General features: G+C 42.4%; 1 protein-coding gene across 2 annotated transcripts in view; it reads left to right on the top strand.

Annotated features, from left to right (window-relative positions):
* Positions 1-16478, top strand: part of LOC120102440 (uncharacterized) — a 190629-nt gene that overhangs the window by 93565 nt on the left and 80586 nt on the right. For both annotated transcript variants that reach the window (XM_087659838.1, XM_087659837.1), the window contains one exon: positions 12077-12131. In XM_087659838.1, the coding sequence (XP_087515964.1) occupies positions 12077-12131 (55 nt within the window). The remainder of the gene's footprint in view (positions 1-12076; positions 12132-16478) is intronic.

Raw genomic sequence — 16478 nt, 5'->3', positions numbered from 1 at the left:
AACGTAGGGATGTCACCCCTCATGCCTGAAAAAGAAGATGGACACACATCCTCAGCCCAGGGTGTGAACGGTTTGATTTCTTTTCTATGTTGCCTTTCTTTTGGACATCTGTTCAGTCCCCCCTTCCCAATTTCACAACTTGTGTCTAATATGTTTCTAATTCAAAAGGTAAGCACTATGTACGGAAACACGATTCCGTTTGTATTTAAATTGTCTTACTATGCACATGTTTTCTCCTTATTTCTTAAGTTTTTCTTTTTAAAACTATTTGTGAGTGTATGCATGCATGCATGCGTGTGTATGTGTGTGTGTGTTTTGTCTGTCTCTGTCGAGTACACACACACACGTATGCATGCATGTGCACGTGCGCGCACACACACACATGCACTCACATACACACACACTCATGCATGCACATGCACGCACACACACACATGCATGCACATGCACGCACACACACACACTCATGCATGCACATGTGCGCGCGCACACACACACACACACACACACACACACACACACACACTCAGGCAGCAAACTCAGTTCAGCAGGCTTAGCTGCAAGCACCTTTGCTTGTCAGCTCACCTTGCTGTTCTATTGCTTTCTTCATAATGTGCCAAATATTATTCTAAATGTTTTACACAGATTACCTGGTTTAATGTTCACACGACCCCATGGCACCACTAACACTCCCATTTCACAGAACTGAAAGGGGGCTAAAAAGTAAAGGCAGAGACCTCATCTTGCTTGGGCTAGAGAAGACCAGGGACCTATGTCCAGGCAGTTTTACTTTAAGGTCTTTCGTCCCCAGCCTACTCCATGACAGAGCTTCTAACCCTGACCTGGTCCTTGGATATAAAGCTTCACACTTGCATTTTTTAAATAGATTTAATAAAACTTGATGCTTTCGTTATGCAAAAAGCAAGCATCAGTGCTGGCTTCTCGTCCTCTGCAGTTCTGTGTCCAACCAGCGCCCTTTCTGCTGGTTTTCTTCTTTGTTCTAGGACTCAGTAGGAAGAATGAACTCTTGGCAGAGACAGCACTGTATTTTATTCCCCATTAACAGGAAGGCACAGCTCACTTGAGTCATAAGAATGCTAAAATAACATTGTGCTTTGACTTTGCCCTTAAGATACTGATTTTGCTCACGAACATTCTGGACATCGTAGATGCATCTTTTCCTTCCCTTCTCAGTTTCATCTGTCTCTAAAACAAGTAGAGAAAAATATTATGGTTCTGCCTTTTTCGAGGAAAGTCTTTTCTTAAAAAAAAAAAAAAAAACGCTAGGTAAATAAAAATTTTCAGAGAGCCTGCCATTTGGAGTGTGCCAGGGATCTGACTGGAGAGCCAGCCTCCGGAGTGAGGAGACTGTTTATCAGGGAGGCCCATCACACTCCCTCTCTCCGTGGAAGTTTCATTACTCTTTGAAAATATCTCTCAGGCTGGACTGAAAACCATGGGGGATTGGTATCCCCACTGTGTTGAGCATCCTGCTTGTGTCCTGGCAGCCCCTCAGAAGGATGTTGCTGAGTGAATACATCAGTGTGCAAACCCTTGGTACTTGCCATTTGAGGCTGCCAGGGTGTCTTTTCTAAGTAAGTAATCAGCATGGACTCAAGTGCTTGAGAGATGGTGGATAAAGGACCACAAACATCACATCATTCCAACACGCAGGAAGCTTCCAGCTCTGCAGAGGAAAAAGGAGGATCAAATTGGCTTGCAGGAGGAAAGGGTTTTTTTTTTTTTTTGTTGTTTTTTGTTTTTTGTTTTTTCCTTTTTTTTGGAAGGGTCTTTGTGGGAAGGGAGTGACACGGAGAGGACATTTCAAGGTCATATGAAGAGCAAGACCAGGCTGGAGACCAGTCCAGGGAGAGCATGAGGGTCTTCAAGGACTTGACTAAACAAACCCCAGTATTGGCCCCTTTCTTGGGTGCTAAGATCACAGGCTTTGTTGATGCCAGTGGTTGAAGGGCTGGGGCTAGGGCTAGAGGGGAGGAGTCAAGGGCTGGTGGAAATTTGTGACAAGGAAGGCGTTTTTAACAAACTAAGGGCAGCCCTAACTCTGAAACCATTCTAAAGCCCAGGCTGCTGGGTTACAGAGCAGCGGACCTAGACTTGTGTGGGGACAACAAGGGAAGGAATTGCTAACAAATTACATCAGAGTAGCTAAGCAAACCCTGTTCTAGAAGAAGCCAGGATACCTCGGAGTCTCACTGCTGTGTTTTATAAAAAGATAGAAGGCAGGGATATGGTGCTGGGGAAGGGATGTCTCTGTGGGCCCATGCTGAGGCATCTCTTACCCCTGAGTACCAGCCACACGACTTTATAGTATAGAATAGAGTTTATTTAGGGCACGGGGAGGGGAGTTGAGGGAGTAGAAACAGAGAAAGGCAGAGTCGGCGGCAGGGGTCGAGGTTGGAGGGCAGTGCAGTGTAGAGGAATAGAGTTCGCCCACGAGCATGTGGAGAGAGAGGGAGGGGGGAATGGGGAGAGAGGGGGAAGAAGGTAAGGGAAGAAAGAGAGCAAGAGGGTGAGCAGGGTGGGCAAGCAGCCCCTTTTATAGTGAGTCAGGCATACCTGGTTGTTGCCAGGTAACTGTGGGGCGGAGCCTAGAAGAAAAGCCAACACTGCCTCTGAAACTGAAGTTGGCCCAGGCAAGAGCAGGGCAAGGAAGGAGCTTACAGAGCTACCTACAGAAGGGACTTTGGGCTTGGGGCGAGGTGTACACATGGCTGACATTCCAAGGTACTCTCGGTCACCCCAGGCTTACTTGATGCATGTGTTGAAGCATCGAGCAGGAATTCTTGCTCTGGTTTTCACAGCGTCTCTACTGCAGAAGCCTCACAGGCCTTAATCTCACGGTTACCTGCACCTTCTACCATCTCAGTTCCAGGCTTTCCACAAATATCAAAGTCCACTTTTTCTTCTGATGCTGATTCCATATGCCTTACTTTATTCTTTTTCTAGGGGGTGGGAGGAGTGTCACAGTTTACAAACCGCAAGAACAAAGCCATTAACAAGAACAAAGCCAGGAGCGACAAAACAGGAGGCACAGAAACGAAACGGGAGGGGCTTTAAAGCTTGAGAAAGCACAGCGGGGTACTGATGTTTGTTGAAAATCCCCCCCCAGACTCTCCAGTCGTGTCAATACAATTCTGGGAACTAGGAAACTGTCTCTAACAGAAATAATAGTTGGTAGAGACGGTGTTTCTAAAGTGCGGGGTTTGCAGAGCCATCTGCTTTAAAGCCTTCGAAGCACTCCCGGCATCTCAGTCACTTCCGCATCGCGGCGGAGAAGCTGGAATGCCTCTGGAGGTAATTACTTCAGGCTGAGCCTTAGCACTACTGGTGCTACGTCATTAGCACCGTGGTGGCTCAGAAGGGAGCAGGCGGCTACTTTCAGTGGGTTTTAAATGGAGATGAAATTAAAGTGGAGTTGTTGGGCAGAACTGTTACACGGATGTCCTCACGCAAAGGGAACAGCAAGGATGTTGTGTCCCCTTCTTTTGCACTTTTTAACACCCCCGCTCCCTTAAGCCTTGCTTTCTATTATTACAGTGCAAGGGCAGGTTTTAGGTCCTCTGTGTAGCTTTTCCCACCTCCAGATGCATCGCTCTCCCGCTGTTGGTGGTGTTTGGACATTATAATTCTGTTTTATATTTCAAGTTGCAATTCTTTTTTCCACGGTAACGCCACACACACACACACACACACACACACACACACACACACGCACGCACGCACGCACGCACGCACGCGCGCGCGCGCGCGTGCGCCTTAATGGATGGGTTTGATTTCTAGGAAACGTAGGGGGAATGGATGTGTAGCGTCATCCAGTTTCCATCAACAAGCAGCTTTTTGAGGAATTATTGTGCACAGGGCATGCTATTGATGATGAGTGCATGTGTACACTCACCAGACTTTCCAGGCTCCCATCCACAAGTGCACATACATCCTTGTAAATGCCATGTTAACAAGAGGATATCAACAAAGGAGTGGAAGGCATATGCTTGTTCATTCATGCATGGGCAAACTTTGTGCGCTGTTGGAAAGCTCGAGGTAATAGAATTTTAAAATGCCACTAAGGAGTGCTGTGCATGGGTGGTCCTGATTTCTGCAGATGTAAGGAGACAGAAACCATGTTAGAACCAGATCGTAAGGATTGCCATGGACGGTGCTTGATATTTATTATGGATTCTCTGGGTGAGTATTGTTAACCAAGAGACTAATGAGAAAGATTTATGGTCCTGAAAAATCTTTCTGGAATCATGTTTGGAGACAATTGTGGTCTCAAAATGTGGCAGGGCAAATCAAAACATAAGAAGACTGTAAGAGACCGTGCCCTATTAAAAAGGGCCACTACATCAGAGTCCTTTGAGACAAGGACAACCCACTGATTGAGAGCAGGGGCTATTTCTGGTTGAATATGATACCAGTTTAGGCTCTCTTTTCCTGTCATTTGCCCTAACGATGAACTGAAACAACCAAGGGCGTGTTTGCTCTTGAAAATAAATTAATCTTGAAAATAAGAATTTGATTAAAATTTCTTTTTTTAGAGATTAGATTTGTTTAATTTGTTCAATTAAACGCGAGGCCTCTGCAAATGAAATTTGAAGATGTTCATTGGAAACATTTTATGGTTTAATAGAGCCTTTTCCTCCATGCAAGATTTTGTTTATTAATAAGATTCATGGAAATTCAATAAAAATCGCTTTCATCATTACTCTGTGCTCTCTCAAGAGTTGAAATACCCATTTTATTATAAAAGATGAGGAAAGAGCAACCCGTGGAATTCAAATGAAAGCAATAAAATCTTGTAAGGATATATAAAGGGAAGAATTCATGTGAGCAAAGGTTCATTAGTGAACAGAGAAATTCACGGACTTTGCTCTGCAGCTGTGAGCTGACTCTTGAATTATTGAAACAGTTCCTTAGTCCACACCCAGTTCCTCCATTTTCTCCTACTCTTGCTTGGAACAAATAGAATCTTTCTAGGTTGAGCATTGGGGGTGGGGGTGGGGGTGGGGTCCATGGTTAAAGAGTCCACTTGTCTACGTAAGTCCAAGCTTGATGGGAGATCTATAACCCTGCCTCTGAAAAGTATTAACTTGATGACATGTATTTCCCAAATGAGGCTTCCGGGCTTTTCTGAAAGGAATGCTTCAGGGCTGTAGAGTGCAGGGTTGGTTTATACTTGAGATTTTAACCTCCTGCTCTCCTAGCTTCTTGGCTTTGCAGATCGTCAGACTCTGAGGGCTCATAAATGCTCATTTGTATAGGCTCAGATGACTAAGGTGTCTTTGCCTCAATGATGTTAACATCAAAGGTTTGTTTCAGGGTCCTGAGTCCAGAATGCCAGTGTAGAAATGTAACTTTGGGGGTAGGGGGGCTGTTAGGATTAACCAAATGAGATAATATAAAAATCTAAAAGGGAAGCATTTTCCTGGTTTCACCAGGGTCTATTTTTAGTGTGTGGTATGTTCAAAGCTCATCAATGAATCACTGGTAGCAGGACATACTAGAAATACATTGTTGCCAAAGCCTTGTGACCTCCACATTCAGTTTTATGTGAGCGCTAAAGAATTGTGACTCGCAACTTAAGAAGCTGATGACTGATGGTCAGGCACCATTGTAGTGCAAATGCTTGTTTACAAAAAGGCCTTGAGAGATGGTACACAGTGTTGAAGGCATTTGTTGCTCTTGTAGAGGACACAAATAGTTGAAAAAATATGAAGAGAAGAAAAAGCTGGAGCCCTTGATATGTGTGATTTCAAAGGTGCTACACAGTAACTGAAAGAGGGTGGTTATGGACCATGGCAGACCTATAGTACACAGGAGCAGATGTGATTTGATAATTGTTATACCAAAATTATCTGATGAAGAAGGTACATTTGACAACAGATCACTTAAAAAATAATTCTCAATCCATTCCCTCATACTATATTCAGAAATTAATCCTTAGTGGATAGAGACGTCTTGATCATTCTTAGATAAGAAGGATTGCTAGACACATTAGTGCACGCACTTGCACATAGATGTGTTCACATTCACAGGTGCACACACACACAATTTATTTATTGTATCTAACGCAGAACACCCCAAATCTCTACCCCCACACAGGTGAGCATATAAATAAACCAGCATAGCCTTACAATGAAGGCAAGCTCAGGAAGAGAAAGCTACAAATGGCACACACACAGCAGCACGGATGGAGCCTAAAATGGTGCTGAGCAAAGTAAGCCAGGCCCCAAACAATAGGTGCTGAGATATAATCTATACTGACTAAAGCGGCTCAGCACCTGCTTGTGCCAGGAGTCTGAGGAAAACTGAACAAGGGCACGAGGGAGCTTCAGAGGGGGTTGAAAATGCATCGAATGCTAAATTGTATCTGAATACCTACTTACAATGTATACATCTTCCTATGTGTAACTCATACTCATACTCATAAAAAATTATTCCAAGGGTAAAAAAATCATTATATATGCACATATTACAGTTTCGTTCTGTCTTTTTAAACAGATAAAATGAATACTTATAGGTAACTCTGTACCCTACATAATTATAGTGTGATGGGGGAAATCTAGTCAGCACTATCAGCTGTAGCTGAATTCAGTTCCCAAGTGAACCTTCAGGGCTGGCAATGTAGCTCTGTGGTGGAGCTTTCCAAGCACATCCCAACCTTGAAATCCACTTCATCCCTCAAAAGAACTGCTGCTGTCAGAAAACAACAGTGTTGCACAGTCTGAATAAAAATCTTTGAAACGTATTAGAATATACACACTTGTTTATTCTGAACAGCTGTAGAAGTTATTAAACACATCTCTTCTTTTTCTTCTTGTAACGCTAATAAAAATAAAAGTGTAAAAAATATTATATTGGCTGATTTCAGTCTGATGAAAGAGTTTGACAGCTATAAAGGGTGAATGAGAAAAACATTAGTTCTATTTTCAGAATGAATGAGCTGAAACCAGTTAATGTTTATTTTCCACGGGAGAAATGCTTGCTTCTGATTAAACATTTTATATACAGTGGATGAGTGATGGGTCCCAGGATGTGTTCAGAGTGAGACGGAGCACTCTCTTCCTTTGAGTCTTTGTTTAAGTTCTCATCAACTTATTTACTGACTCATTGGAAGATGGTGACATAGTCTCATTATCTGTAAAGTTCTGGAATGTGGAACGGAAATGTTTCAGAAGAGTTTATTTGGGCCAGAGTTCAAAGTGTATATATGTGTCTGTGTGTGTATATATGTATATGTATGTATATATACAGGGTAGAATGTGTGTAGTCCAGGCTAGCCTTGAACTCACAGTGATCCGTCTGCCTCAGCCTCCCTAGTACTGGAAAGACAGTGCATGCTACCCTGCCCTGCTTCGTGTATCTTTAAGCAATGAATTAAAAGTAAGACCTTATTATTAGATCTTTAGATCTTTAGAACATGGTTCTTTTCTTCCATAAATCCCATTGTTGAGTTAAAAGCTGAGTTTGTTACTTTTCGTGTTGTGACAAGGTACCTGACAAAAGCTACTTAAGGAAGGGTTGTTTGGGCTCACAGTTTGAAGGAGCCCAAGCATATTTGTGCCAGCAGGGTAGTAAGGCAGCTGGTCACATTACACAGTCAGAAAGCAGAGAGTGCTACATGTCAATGCTCAGCTTCTTTTCTCTGCATTCAGTGTCAGATCCAGGCCTGTGGGATAATGCCCTCTCACACTCAAGAAGCACAGGGTGGGTATTTTCTGGAGTATGCTTGGCTCACGGTCAAGGAACACATGTCTGGAAGGTTAAGGTGACACATGTGAACACATCTAGGCTTTTCAATTTCTTTTCTCCCAAACTTTCACTGAAACACAAGGAAAATTTGAAGGTGCCTTAATACAGAGGCTTGCTCCTAAAGACACCCTCCTCTCCTAGAGGAGACATCACAGAAGGAAGAGCTACCTCTGTTCCTCTACTTATTCTGGGTAACATTCTTGGCTCAGGAGGATGGGGTCGTCGGGAGTAGAATCTCATTGCATTTTTCTGCCTTGGGACCCCAATATCATTGGTGAAATAGGTTTTGGCTTAGGGCTTTTCCATTTGCCTAACACAAGCATGCAATTGGGAGAAACAAAAGGGCAAGTACTGAGTGTTCTCAGGACCAGACTATCCGTTTTCCCTCTCAGCCCTTTTACTTGTTGCATGCATGAACCTAGGCAAGGTGGTTGACTTTGTACGCCTGAATTTTTCTTTTATAGTGCTCATGGAGTTTTTTTTTTTTGAAGTCAGAGTTTCACAGGTTGCTTTCCTGTCTTCTTAATGTCTGCAGTAGGGCTGGGTGCAGAGTAGTTGCCCAGTGTTTGCCTTTCAAATTGAACCCTGATGTTGGGTCCTAGCTGCTGCTGCTTCTTCTTCTTCCTCCTCCTCCTCCTCCTCCTCCTCCTCCTCCTCCTCCTCCTCCTCCTCCTCCTCCTCCTCCTCCTTCTTCTTCTTCTTCTTCTTCTTCTTCTTCTTCTTCTTCTTCTTCTTCTTCTTCTTCTTCTTCTTCTTCTTCTTCTTCTTCTCCTCCTTCTCCTTCTCCTTCTCCTCCTCCTCCTTCTCCTTCTCCTTCTTCTTCTTCCTCTTCTTCCTATTATTATTATTATTATTATTATTGGATTCATATTTCTGAGAGAAGAGTTTGAAGCTCAGGTCTACTCCTGGTAGGGTGAAGTCTGATATTTTGGAGTGAGGTTCAGAGTGGCCTATTGAAATTGACTCTCCAACACGACTTCTAGCTGTACGACCCTGGGCAAGTTACTGACCGTTCAGTGCCTGAGTTTCCCCTCTATAATGTTTCAGTGATAATAGCGTGTGTGTCATGAAGTTATACTGAGGATTTATGTATCAATATAAGTATATTTGCTAGGGAATATCCCTGTTCAATATCAGCCTTTATTAAGTTATTTGTTATTACTGTCACAGTGTCACTGGGATATTTCTTTGGACTCCCCTCATTTCCCAAGTCTCTGTTGAAATGATTCACACAACACACACTGAGTGTAGTATAGAATATAGGTCAAGTTTATTACAGAGTGCAGTGGAACGCTCTCAAGGGCCAGAGAGTGGACCATGACCAAGGGCCTATTGTACTGATATAAAGTTTTGACAGGTTTTATGTTATTTCTAAAATCTCTGTAACAGGCAACATTTTCTGAGGGGCATTTGCCTAACTGCATGATTGACAGGTCCATCGGGATTGAGTCTTGGAAAAAGCTTTCAGCTAGACAATAATCTTTAAAGGTTAACTATTGATCTATTCATGAACTTCTGATGTTAGGGATGTCATATCTCTAATCATGGCCAGAGATAAGACTCCAATTCCGTTCTGTGGACTAGTCTTTAGAGTCCCAAACTTTCACTGTGTGACCTTACAAGCTGATGGTTATGAGGGAGAGGCCCATCCCTAATGACCCCCAAGCCTGTTAATATCCCACTAACTACCTACGATATTGTACGGTGATATAGCCTCCATTTTCAAGGCAGTCTCAATGTCAAAATATTATGCTTCAAAGCATTCCTGGACTATCGTTTATTCAATCCTCATCCCAATTAGGATCTCATAAAACATGGCTACAATAACACTGGCTGTTTTTAATCTTGGTGCTAAGTTTACTTAAGCTATACCTGCATAAATACATGCTTCAAGTCGCACTGCTGTTTGCATAGGTTTCTTAGAGTTTAGAAGATGGAGATAGAGGAAGAAGAAAACATAAGGAACACGGCTATCTGTGATCGTGCAGCTAAAGGAACACCAAACTCAACACGGACACTCAAGTCCTGGTTCTTCCTTTTCTGCCTTTGGCCACCTCACTTCCCTGAGTCTGGGTTCATTGGCCCCCCCACCTTCATGAGGATCTTAGAGAAGAAAATATAAAATCTCCCCAAGCACAAAGTGATTAATATCTGACTATTTAATACATGTATGTATGCGAGTGAGTCACATGCTGGCAAACCGAATGTTTAGATAATACTCCTACTGTATTACATCGGCAGTCGGTCGCTGGGGGTTAAAATGTATTGAGAGGATGCCTGCCTTCTGACTCATATTGATCCAGTGTCTGACACTCTGCTCTCCTCATTCTTATCCATCACCAGGGAGATTTTACGTCTTGCCTCTAGGTCTCCTCAGTAATTCTAAAAGTTCCTGTCTGCTACTTTGTTTTCCCAAAGCACTTCATCCATCCTGGCTCCTATAACCGAGGCCGTTGTCTCGTTGAAGGAGTTGTCCCTGCATCCCTTACTCTGTGCTGTGGGAGTGCTCCCGCCCTGGCCCTAGAGTGATACCTTACGACTGTTACATGCTGAGGAAGCCTTCCTGGAATCTGTCCCTGTTGTCTACCTGCCTGAATGCCCTTCCTTGACTCCCTACCATCTTCAAAGAAAGGTCAGCCTCTCAACCCCCTGTCTTAGGGTTCCATTGCTGTGAGGAAACACCATGGCCAAAGCAACTTGGCGAGGAAAGGGTTTATTTCTCTAACAGTTCCATAGAACGGTTCATCAAAAATAGAGAGGGAAGAAATGGACGCCGGGCAGGAACCTGGAGGCAGGAGCTGATCCTGAGACCACGGAGAGATGTTGCTTACTGACTTGCTGTCATGGCTTTACTCAGCTGGCTTTCTTGTAGAACCCAGGACCACCAGCCCAGAAATGGCACCAACCACCAGGGTCTGGGTCCTCCCCACCAATCACTAATTAAGAAAATGCCTTACGATCGGATCTTTGGAGGTATTTTCTCAATGGATGTTACCTTCTTTTGGATGACTCTAGCTGTGTGAGGCTGACATATCTCACCAGGTGGGTGCCATCCTGGGTCTCCCGTCTCATGCTTCACTTCTTCAACATTGGACCTTGGAACCTCTCTTCCTTCTGAGTTGTTTTCAGTTTGTCCTGTGTCTCCTTGTCATTCTTTATGCATCAGCTCCAGTGTCTGCCTGTCTGAAACCTATTTATCTGCCCCCTTCTTTGTTCTGCACCTGGCTTGCTCCTTTCTTTACCTTGTTCCTGCTGCTCAACTCTGACCTGAAGCTTGAAGCCATGGCCAGCAGCTTCCCCAGCCAACCTCTCCAGCTGACTCTTCATTTTCCTCCTAGCAGCTCTTTTATGTTTTTACCAGACTCCCAGTTCTTGCTTCTCAGGCCCCTTTAAAACCATTTGCTGCTTTAGCTGCAGTCATTCTGCAATCTACTTCTATACACAAGTGTAGATGATAAAGACATACAGGTATTGCCTATGTGATGTGTAATGTGTAGTTCAAGAGCTAATATTTGTAATTAAGATTGGAAGAAAGGGGTAGGAGATATTACTCTGCCATTAAAAGATCTGGCTACTTTTCCAGAGGACCTGGGTTCAAGCCCTAGCACCCACGTGGTGGCCCACAATCATCTGTAACTCCAGTTCCAAGGGATCTGACATCCTGTTCTGGCATCTGGAGGCACCAGGCATGTGCTTGGTGCATATACATACATGAAGGCAATTTGACAAACATGCATAAAATAAAAACTCACTATCTCTGGCAGAATGCTCATCGCCCCTGAGTTGGACTGAATTTCTCCCTTGCTTAGACTTTTACACCAGTAACCCTCTGTGATCTCTCATAGCATATCTGATATTCTGCCTCTGAATGCATATGTAGGTAGACTTTCTCTGCATCCATATCTGTAGGATCTTCTTAGTATAACTTTCTGCGTGCAATACTTCCTGTAGGCAGGCGTCATTATTTATGTTTGTACAAAACTGGACATTTATTCATTTGCTTGTCACTGCTTTTGGTTTTTAAAGACAGGGTCTCATGTAGCCAGAATGATCTCGGACTACTTCTTACCTGATGTGTGGCAGGGTTATGGGCTGTTGTAGCTCACTGAGCTTGTGTGATGGCAGAGCACAGGGTTTTCATCGTGCTGGGCAAACACTCTACCAGCTAAGCCACACCTCCAGCAGAGAGACTGGATTTTTAGCCACAGTGTGTGTCTTGCTCAAGGTGACTGGGAGTACAGAGCGTAGGGTGAGAGCCTCTGATCTTAACTTGCCCCTGGAAAATGCATTTATCTATCTCTTTCAGATATCTTGAGCCTCCAGAAGACAAAAGTTGTGTTTCTAGTCATTTGACTCAGAAGGTGAGTAGCCTATGTCTGACACCCAGCAGGACAAACAGGGAAGCATTTTCTAAAATGAACTTGTAAGAGCTCTATATCTCCCTGAGATGTAACATTCTCTTTCCACCCTGCTCTTTTCCGTCCTCCCATCTTTCTTACCACCCAGTAATAAATCAGGAGGAAAAATTTCAATATCTGCAGTGAGAGAGAACAGAGAGCAGGAAGAACAATGTGGAAGGAATGATTTCCCTACATTGTTGAACGGTAGGTGCTCACACATGCAAGCACTTTCCCACCGAACTGTGTAGCCCCAGCCCAATTTCCTACATCTTAATTCTTGGCATTTTGAACAAAAACATTCCATTAGAGTCTCGGATTCTTCGCTGAACAAATAAATACTCGATCATTTGTGCCGAAATGTTGGTTCTGGAAACCAATACTTTGATGAAAATTTTCCTAAAGCACTAATAATACCAAATAGTTGTACTTATTCCTTTAGTCAATAAAAGAGAAAAGCCATATCTTCTAACAAAAAAAGGAATTTGAATTCAGAGTTATTTGAAGAAAGCAAATCCTGAAATCCTATTATTTGTTTTGTGGAAAAACAAAATAAAATACAACAACAACAAACTTCCACTGACTGAAGGAGCAGAGACAAGTTACAGTTTATCAGAACAAAGAGTTTTGGGATCTCTGGGTTCCCGGGATGGAAGAATGAAACGCACAATGGAAAACTCACTTCTACAGAAGAACCTGACAGCCCTTGATGGCTGTGTCTCTTTGATATTCAAAGGAAGCTTCTGAAGGCTGGAAGCTGCCCAAACCGAGAAAGCACCGCAGAGGTCTCTCCATCAAGGCTCAGACTAGCCTTCAATCTCTTGCTCCACAGCCAACTCTTATCCCAGCATGATACTTACAAAGAAAGTGTTGGGCAGGAGAAAATGTCTCCTGTTGTCCCAGCTGGGATGTCTAAGCACCTGGGAACAGCAGCAGTTAGGTTTTGGAAACCAGTTTGAAAGTCACAGAGGGAATGGCATTCAGACTTCAACTGCATCATAATTAGCAGAAGCAGGCGCTCTTTTAGCCTTATGTGTGACAAAATGAGGCCCGAGGTATTAACTGACTGGCATAAAGTCACATGTGGTCATTTGGTGTCAAGGTGACAACAATAAAAGCTTTTTCTGTTGAGTTCAGAAATTTCTCAGTATACCACACTAGTGATTTAGTCAGAGAAATCAGATTAATCTCTACTCCCTCGGCACTTAATAAGTTTAGCCAGTGTTGTTGCCATGGGTCACCCTGTCATCAACAATGCTGGGGTCAGGAGCAAGTCCTGGCATGTAGTGAGTTTCGTGTGTTTTAGTTCCTATGTGAAGAATAATTTACCTCATCTAGTTTTAGATCCTATAACAGCGCGTAGTGGGCTGCCTTCCATGCCACAGATGAGGCTTAGGAAGGTTTTAGTTTGTTTGCTAAATTGTGAGAGAGAGCTCTATCAGAAACATAGCCTAAGACACCTATGTGGCTTTCCACAACTTCAGGATTTACTACTCTAATAAATTCACAAGATACAGCATCTGTAGTGTAATAGTTTGTCAGCTTGCCCTGTGTTCCTCTATAGACCTGACTGAGACGTTCTTTCCTTCTAATCTTTTAAAAGCATTATCTTATGCATGTGGGTATTGGCTTGCATGGATGTCTGTGTGAGTACGTGTTTATGTGCAGGGGTTGCGTGGTTGATATCTCATGCTTGTGGCTTACACCTTGGACAAATGACTCAACTTCTCTCTCTCGACTTGGCTGTGAGAGGAAAGGAGAGCAGCAGAGCCATTGGTGACCTGGAGGCTCATGGGAGGAAGCACCCCCACGCCTAGGTGATTAGACTAAGTAATCCACATATGATCTTTAATCCCTATTATTTGCTAATTTTCTGACTTTATTTAACTATATTAGCTATACTTACTTAACTTTATTTCATCTATCATTGTAGGTAATTAATTAATTAGTTAGTTAATTAACTGTGAGGTAGGGTCCCACACTGTAGCCTAGGCAGGCTTCCAACGCACAGAAATCTTCCTGCCTCAGCTTCCCAGTTGCCGGGATTACAGCTGTGAGACACTATACCTGGCTCTCTCACGTTCTGTAAATGATTGCTTTCTCCTGTGTCCTTTCCCTGGGAAGGTTTCCTGTATAGTCCTGCCTTTTTGATTCTGTTTCACTGTGGTGTCTCTTAGCTGATTTCACACTTTATATGTCCAATTTAAAAGATTAGCTACCAGTATTGTAATATCAATAATGATACATTTGATATAATTGTTAATGTTCCTTTTAATATTGGGTTTGATTTAATAAATTAGTCTGATCACTCTATCAGGTGATAAAACCCAAATTCTCTGCTGGCTTTCCCAGCTGGCACAGCTTGACACACTTTAAACGGTATTACTTATAGTTCATGCTTCCCAAAGCATAACTTCAGTAACTTTGAAAACATCTTTCTTGGGGCTGGAGAGATGGCTCAGCGATTAAAAGCACTGACTGCTCTTCCAGAGGTGCTGAGTTCAATTCCCAACAACCACATGGTGGCTCACAATCTTCAGTAATGGGATTCAATACCCTCTTCTGGTGTGCCTGAAGAGAACAACAGTGCACTCATATAAATAAGATAAATAAACACTAGAAGAAAACGTCTTTTGTTTTTCTTTTTTTGTTCTGTCTTCTAAATAATTGTTTTGTCACCTGTGACTCTTTTTCTTGTTAATTTTCAACACGCCAATCTTGAAGAATTGTCTCTTGTTTCTTCTTTTAAACATATTGAATTTTATTCCTATTTTAAACCACCATTTTTTCTCTGTGGAATATTCTCAGCTGTGAGACTTTATGCATATAGTTTCAGACTTTTCTGTCTTTGGAGAGAGAAGTCATTTTCACCAGATTCTGTTACTTCTCTCACCTTCAGGTGCATGCTACAGAAAGCAACACAAACTCAGTCTCCCACGAACACAGCTCATCATCTTCCCCCTCTTTTCTTTCAAACGTTTAAGACATGGAAGAGCTGGGCTTTATCTCTGTGCACATTGTTCCCTGGTGGTTCTCAAGCTCCTTTAAGATGTCTGTATTAGAATCTGGTATCTTGACAGTCCATAAAATTATCTTTAATTTATTCCCTAGGTAGGGAGTTGTGTCTGCTTGATTATGTGTCCTCTGGTGTATGCTAGTCTATTATTCTGTCCCATCTCCCCTCTCCAGTGGATTTTCTCTTTGTCACCAGCTTTGTGCCTTAGTTCTGTCTTCCTTGGCTTTGCTAACATGGGCTCATCATTGTAGATGTCAGTTTTGTTTCTCTGCTGCTTGAGTTGTTCTTTTAAGGGCTTACAAATTCTGTGCCCCATTCTGTTTTGTGTTTTCATTGACACAGTGTAGTCGCACATATGTATGGGTGCCGTGTGACATTTTAATGCATGTAAACACCATGCAGCCATCAGATCTGGGTAATTGACATATCCATCACCTCAGACATCAGTCATGTCTTTGTGTTTGGAATACTAAGAATTATCTCTACTGGCTATTTTTAGATATATAATTAATGGCTGTCAGCCATAGCTACTGTAGACTTCAGAAGTTACTACTTCTTCTAGGCATCTTTCTAAACCCACTAACTGCACTCTGGCACCCAACCTTCTACTTTACATTTCCAAGAGAGCAACCTCCCGCTGTGTACTAGTGAGAACACATGGAATTGTCTTTTTGTCCCGACTTCTTCATCAGACACAGTGTCTTCCAGTTCCACACCCATGTTGCAACAAATGGTAACAATTCATTCTTTCACAAACAAATAATATTGTGTGTGTATTTGCCTATATATATAATTTATATATAAATTATTAACATGTTAATAATTATTCATATAAATAATATAATATACAAGAAAATATTAATATATAATAAAATAGAAAATAATATTAATTAATACATAATTATTTATATATTAATATTATATGCTATATAAGTTATATATAATTCTCCTAAATTTTTTTCACTTCATCTTGTGTGTATGGGTGTTATAGAACTTATTTAATTCTGATCCTGGGTTTCTACCTCACCTTCAACTATTTAGTTCCAGAGATAAAAGACACACAACTTTTATTATTTACAATAAGCCCTAGACAGCACAAAAGCTGGGCAGATATCTACCCCCTATGTTATTAGAATCTACTTTCCTATTGATAACCCTAAGTTATTACTTACTATCTGGGCTGCTCTTAACTCCAATTGGCCAGCTGTCAGGGCTGTGTTTTCTTCACTCTTAACCCATGGCATCTCTCTTCCTCTCCTTTTTCTTCTCTCTCTCATGGTTCTCCCACAAACCCC

Source organism: Rattus norvegicus, chromosome 4 (genome assembly GCF_021556685.1).
Source record: "Rattus norvegicus strain SHRSP/BbbUtx chromosome 4, alternate assembly SHRSP_T2T, whole genome shotgun sequence".
NCBI lineage: Eukaryota > Metazoa > Chordata > Mammalia > Rodentia > Muridae > Rattus > Rattus norvegicus.
This window is presented reverse-complemented; position numbering and strand designations above follow the sequence as displayed.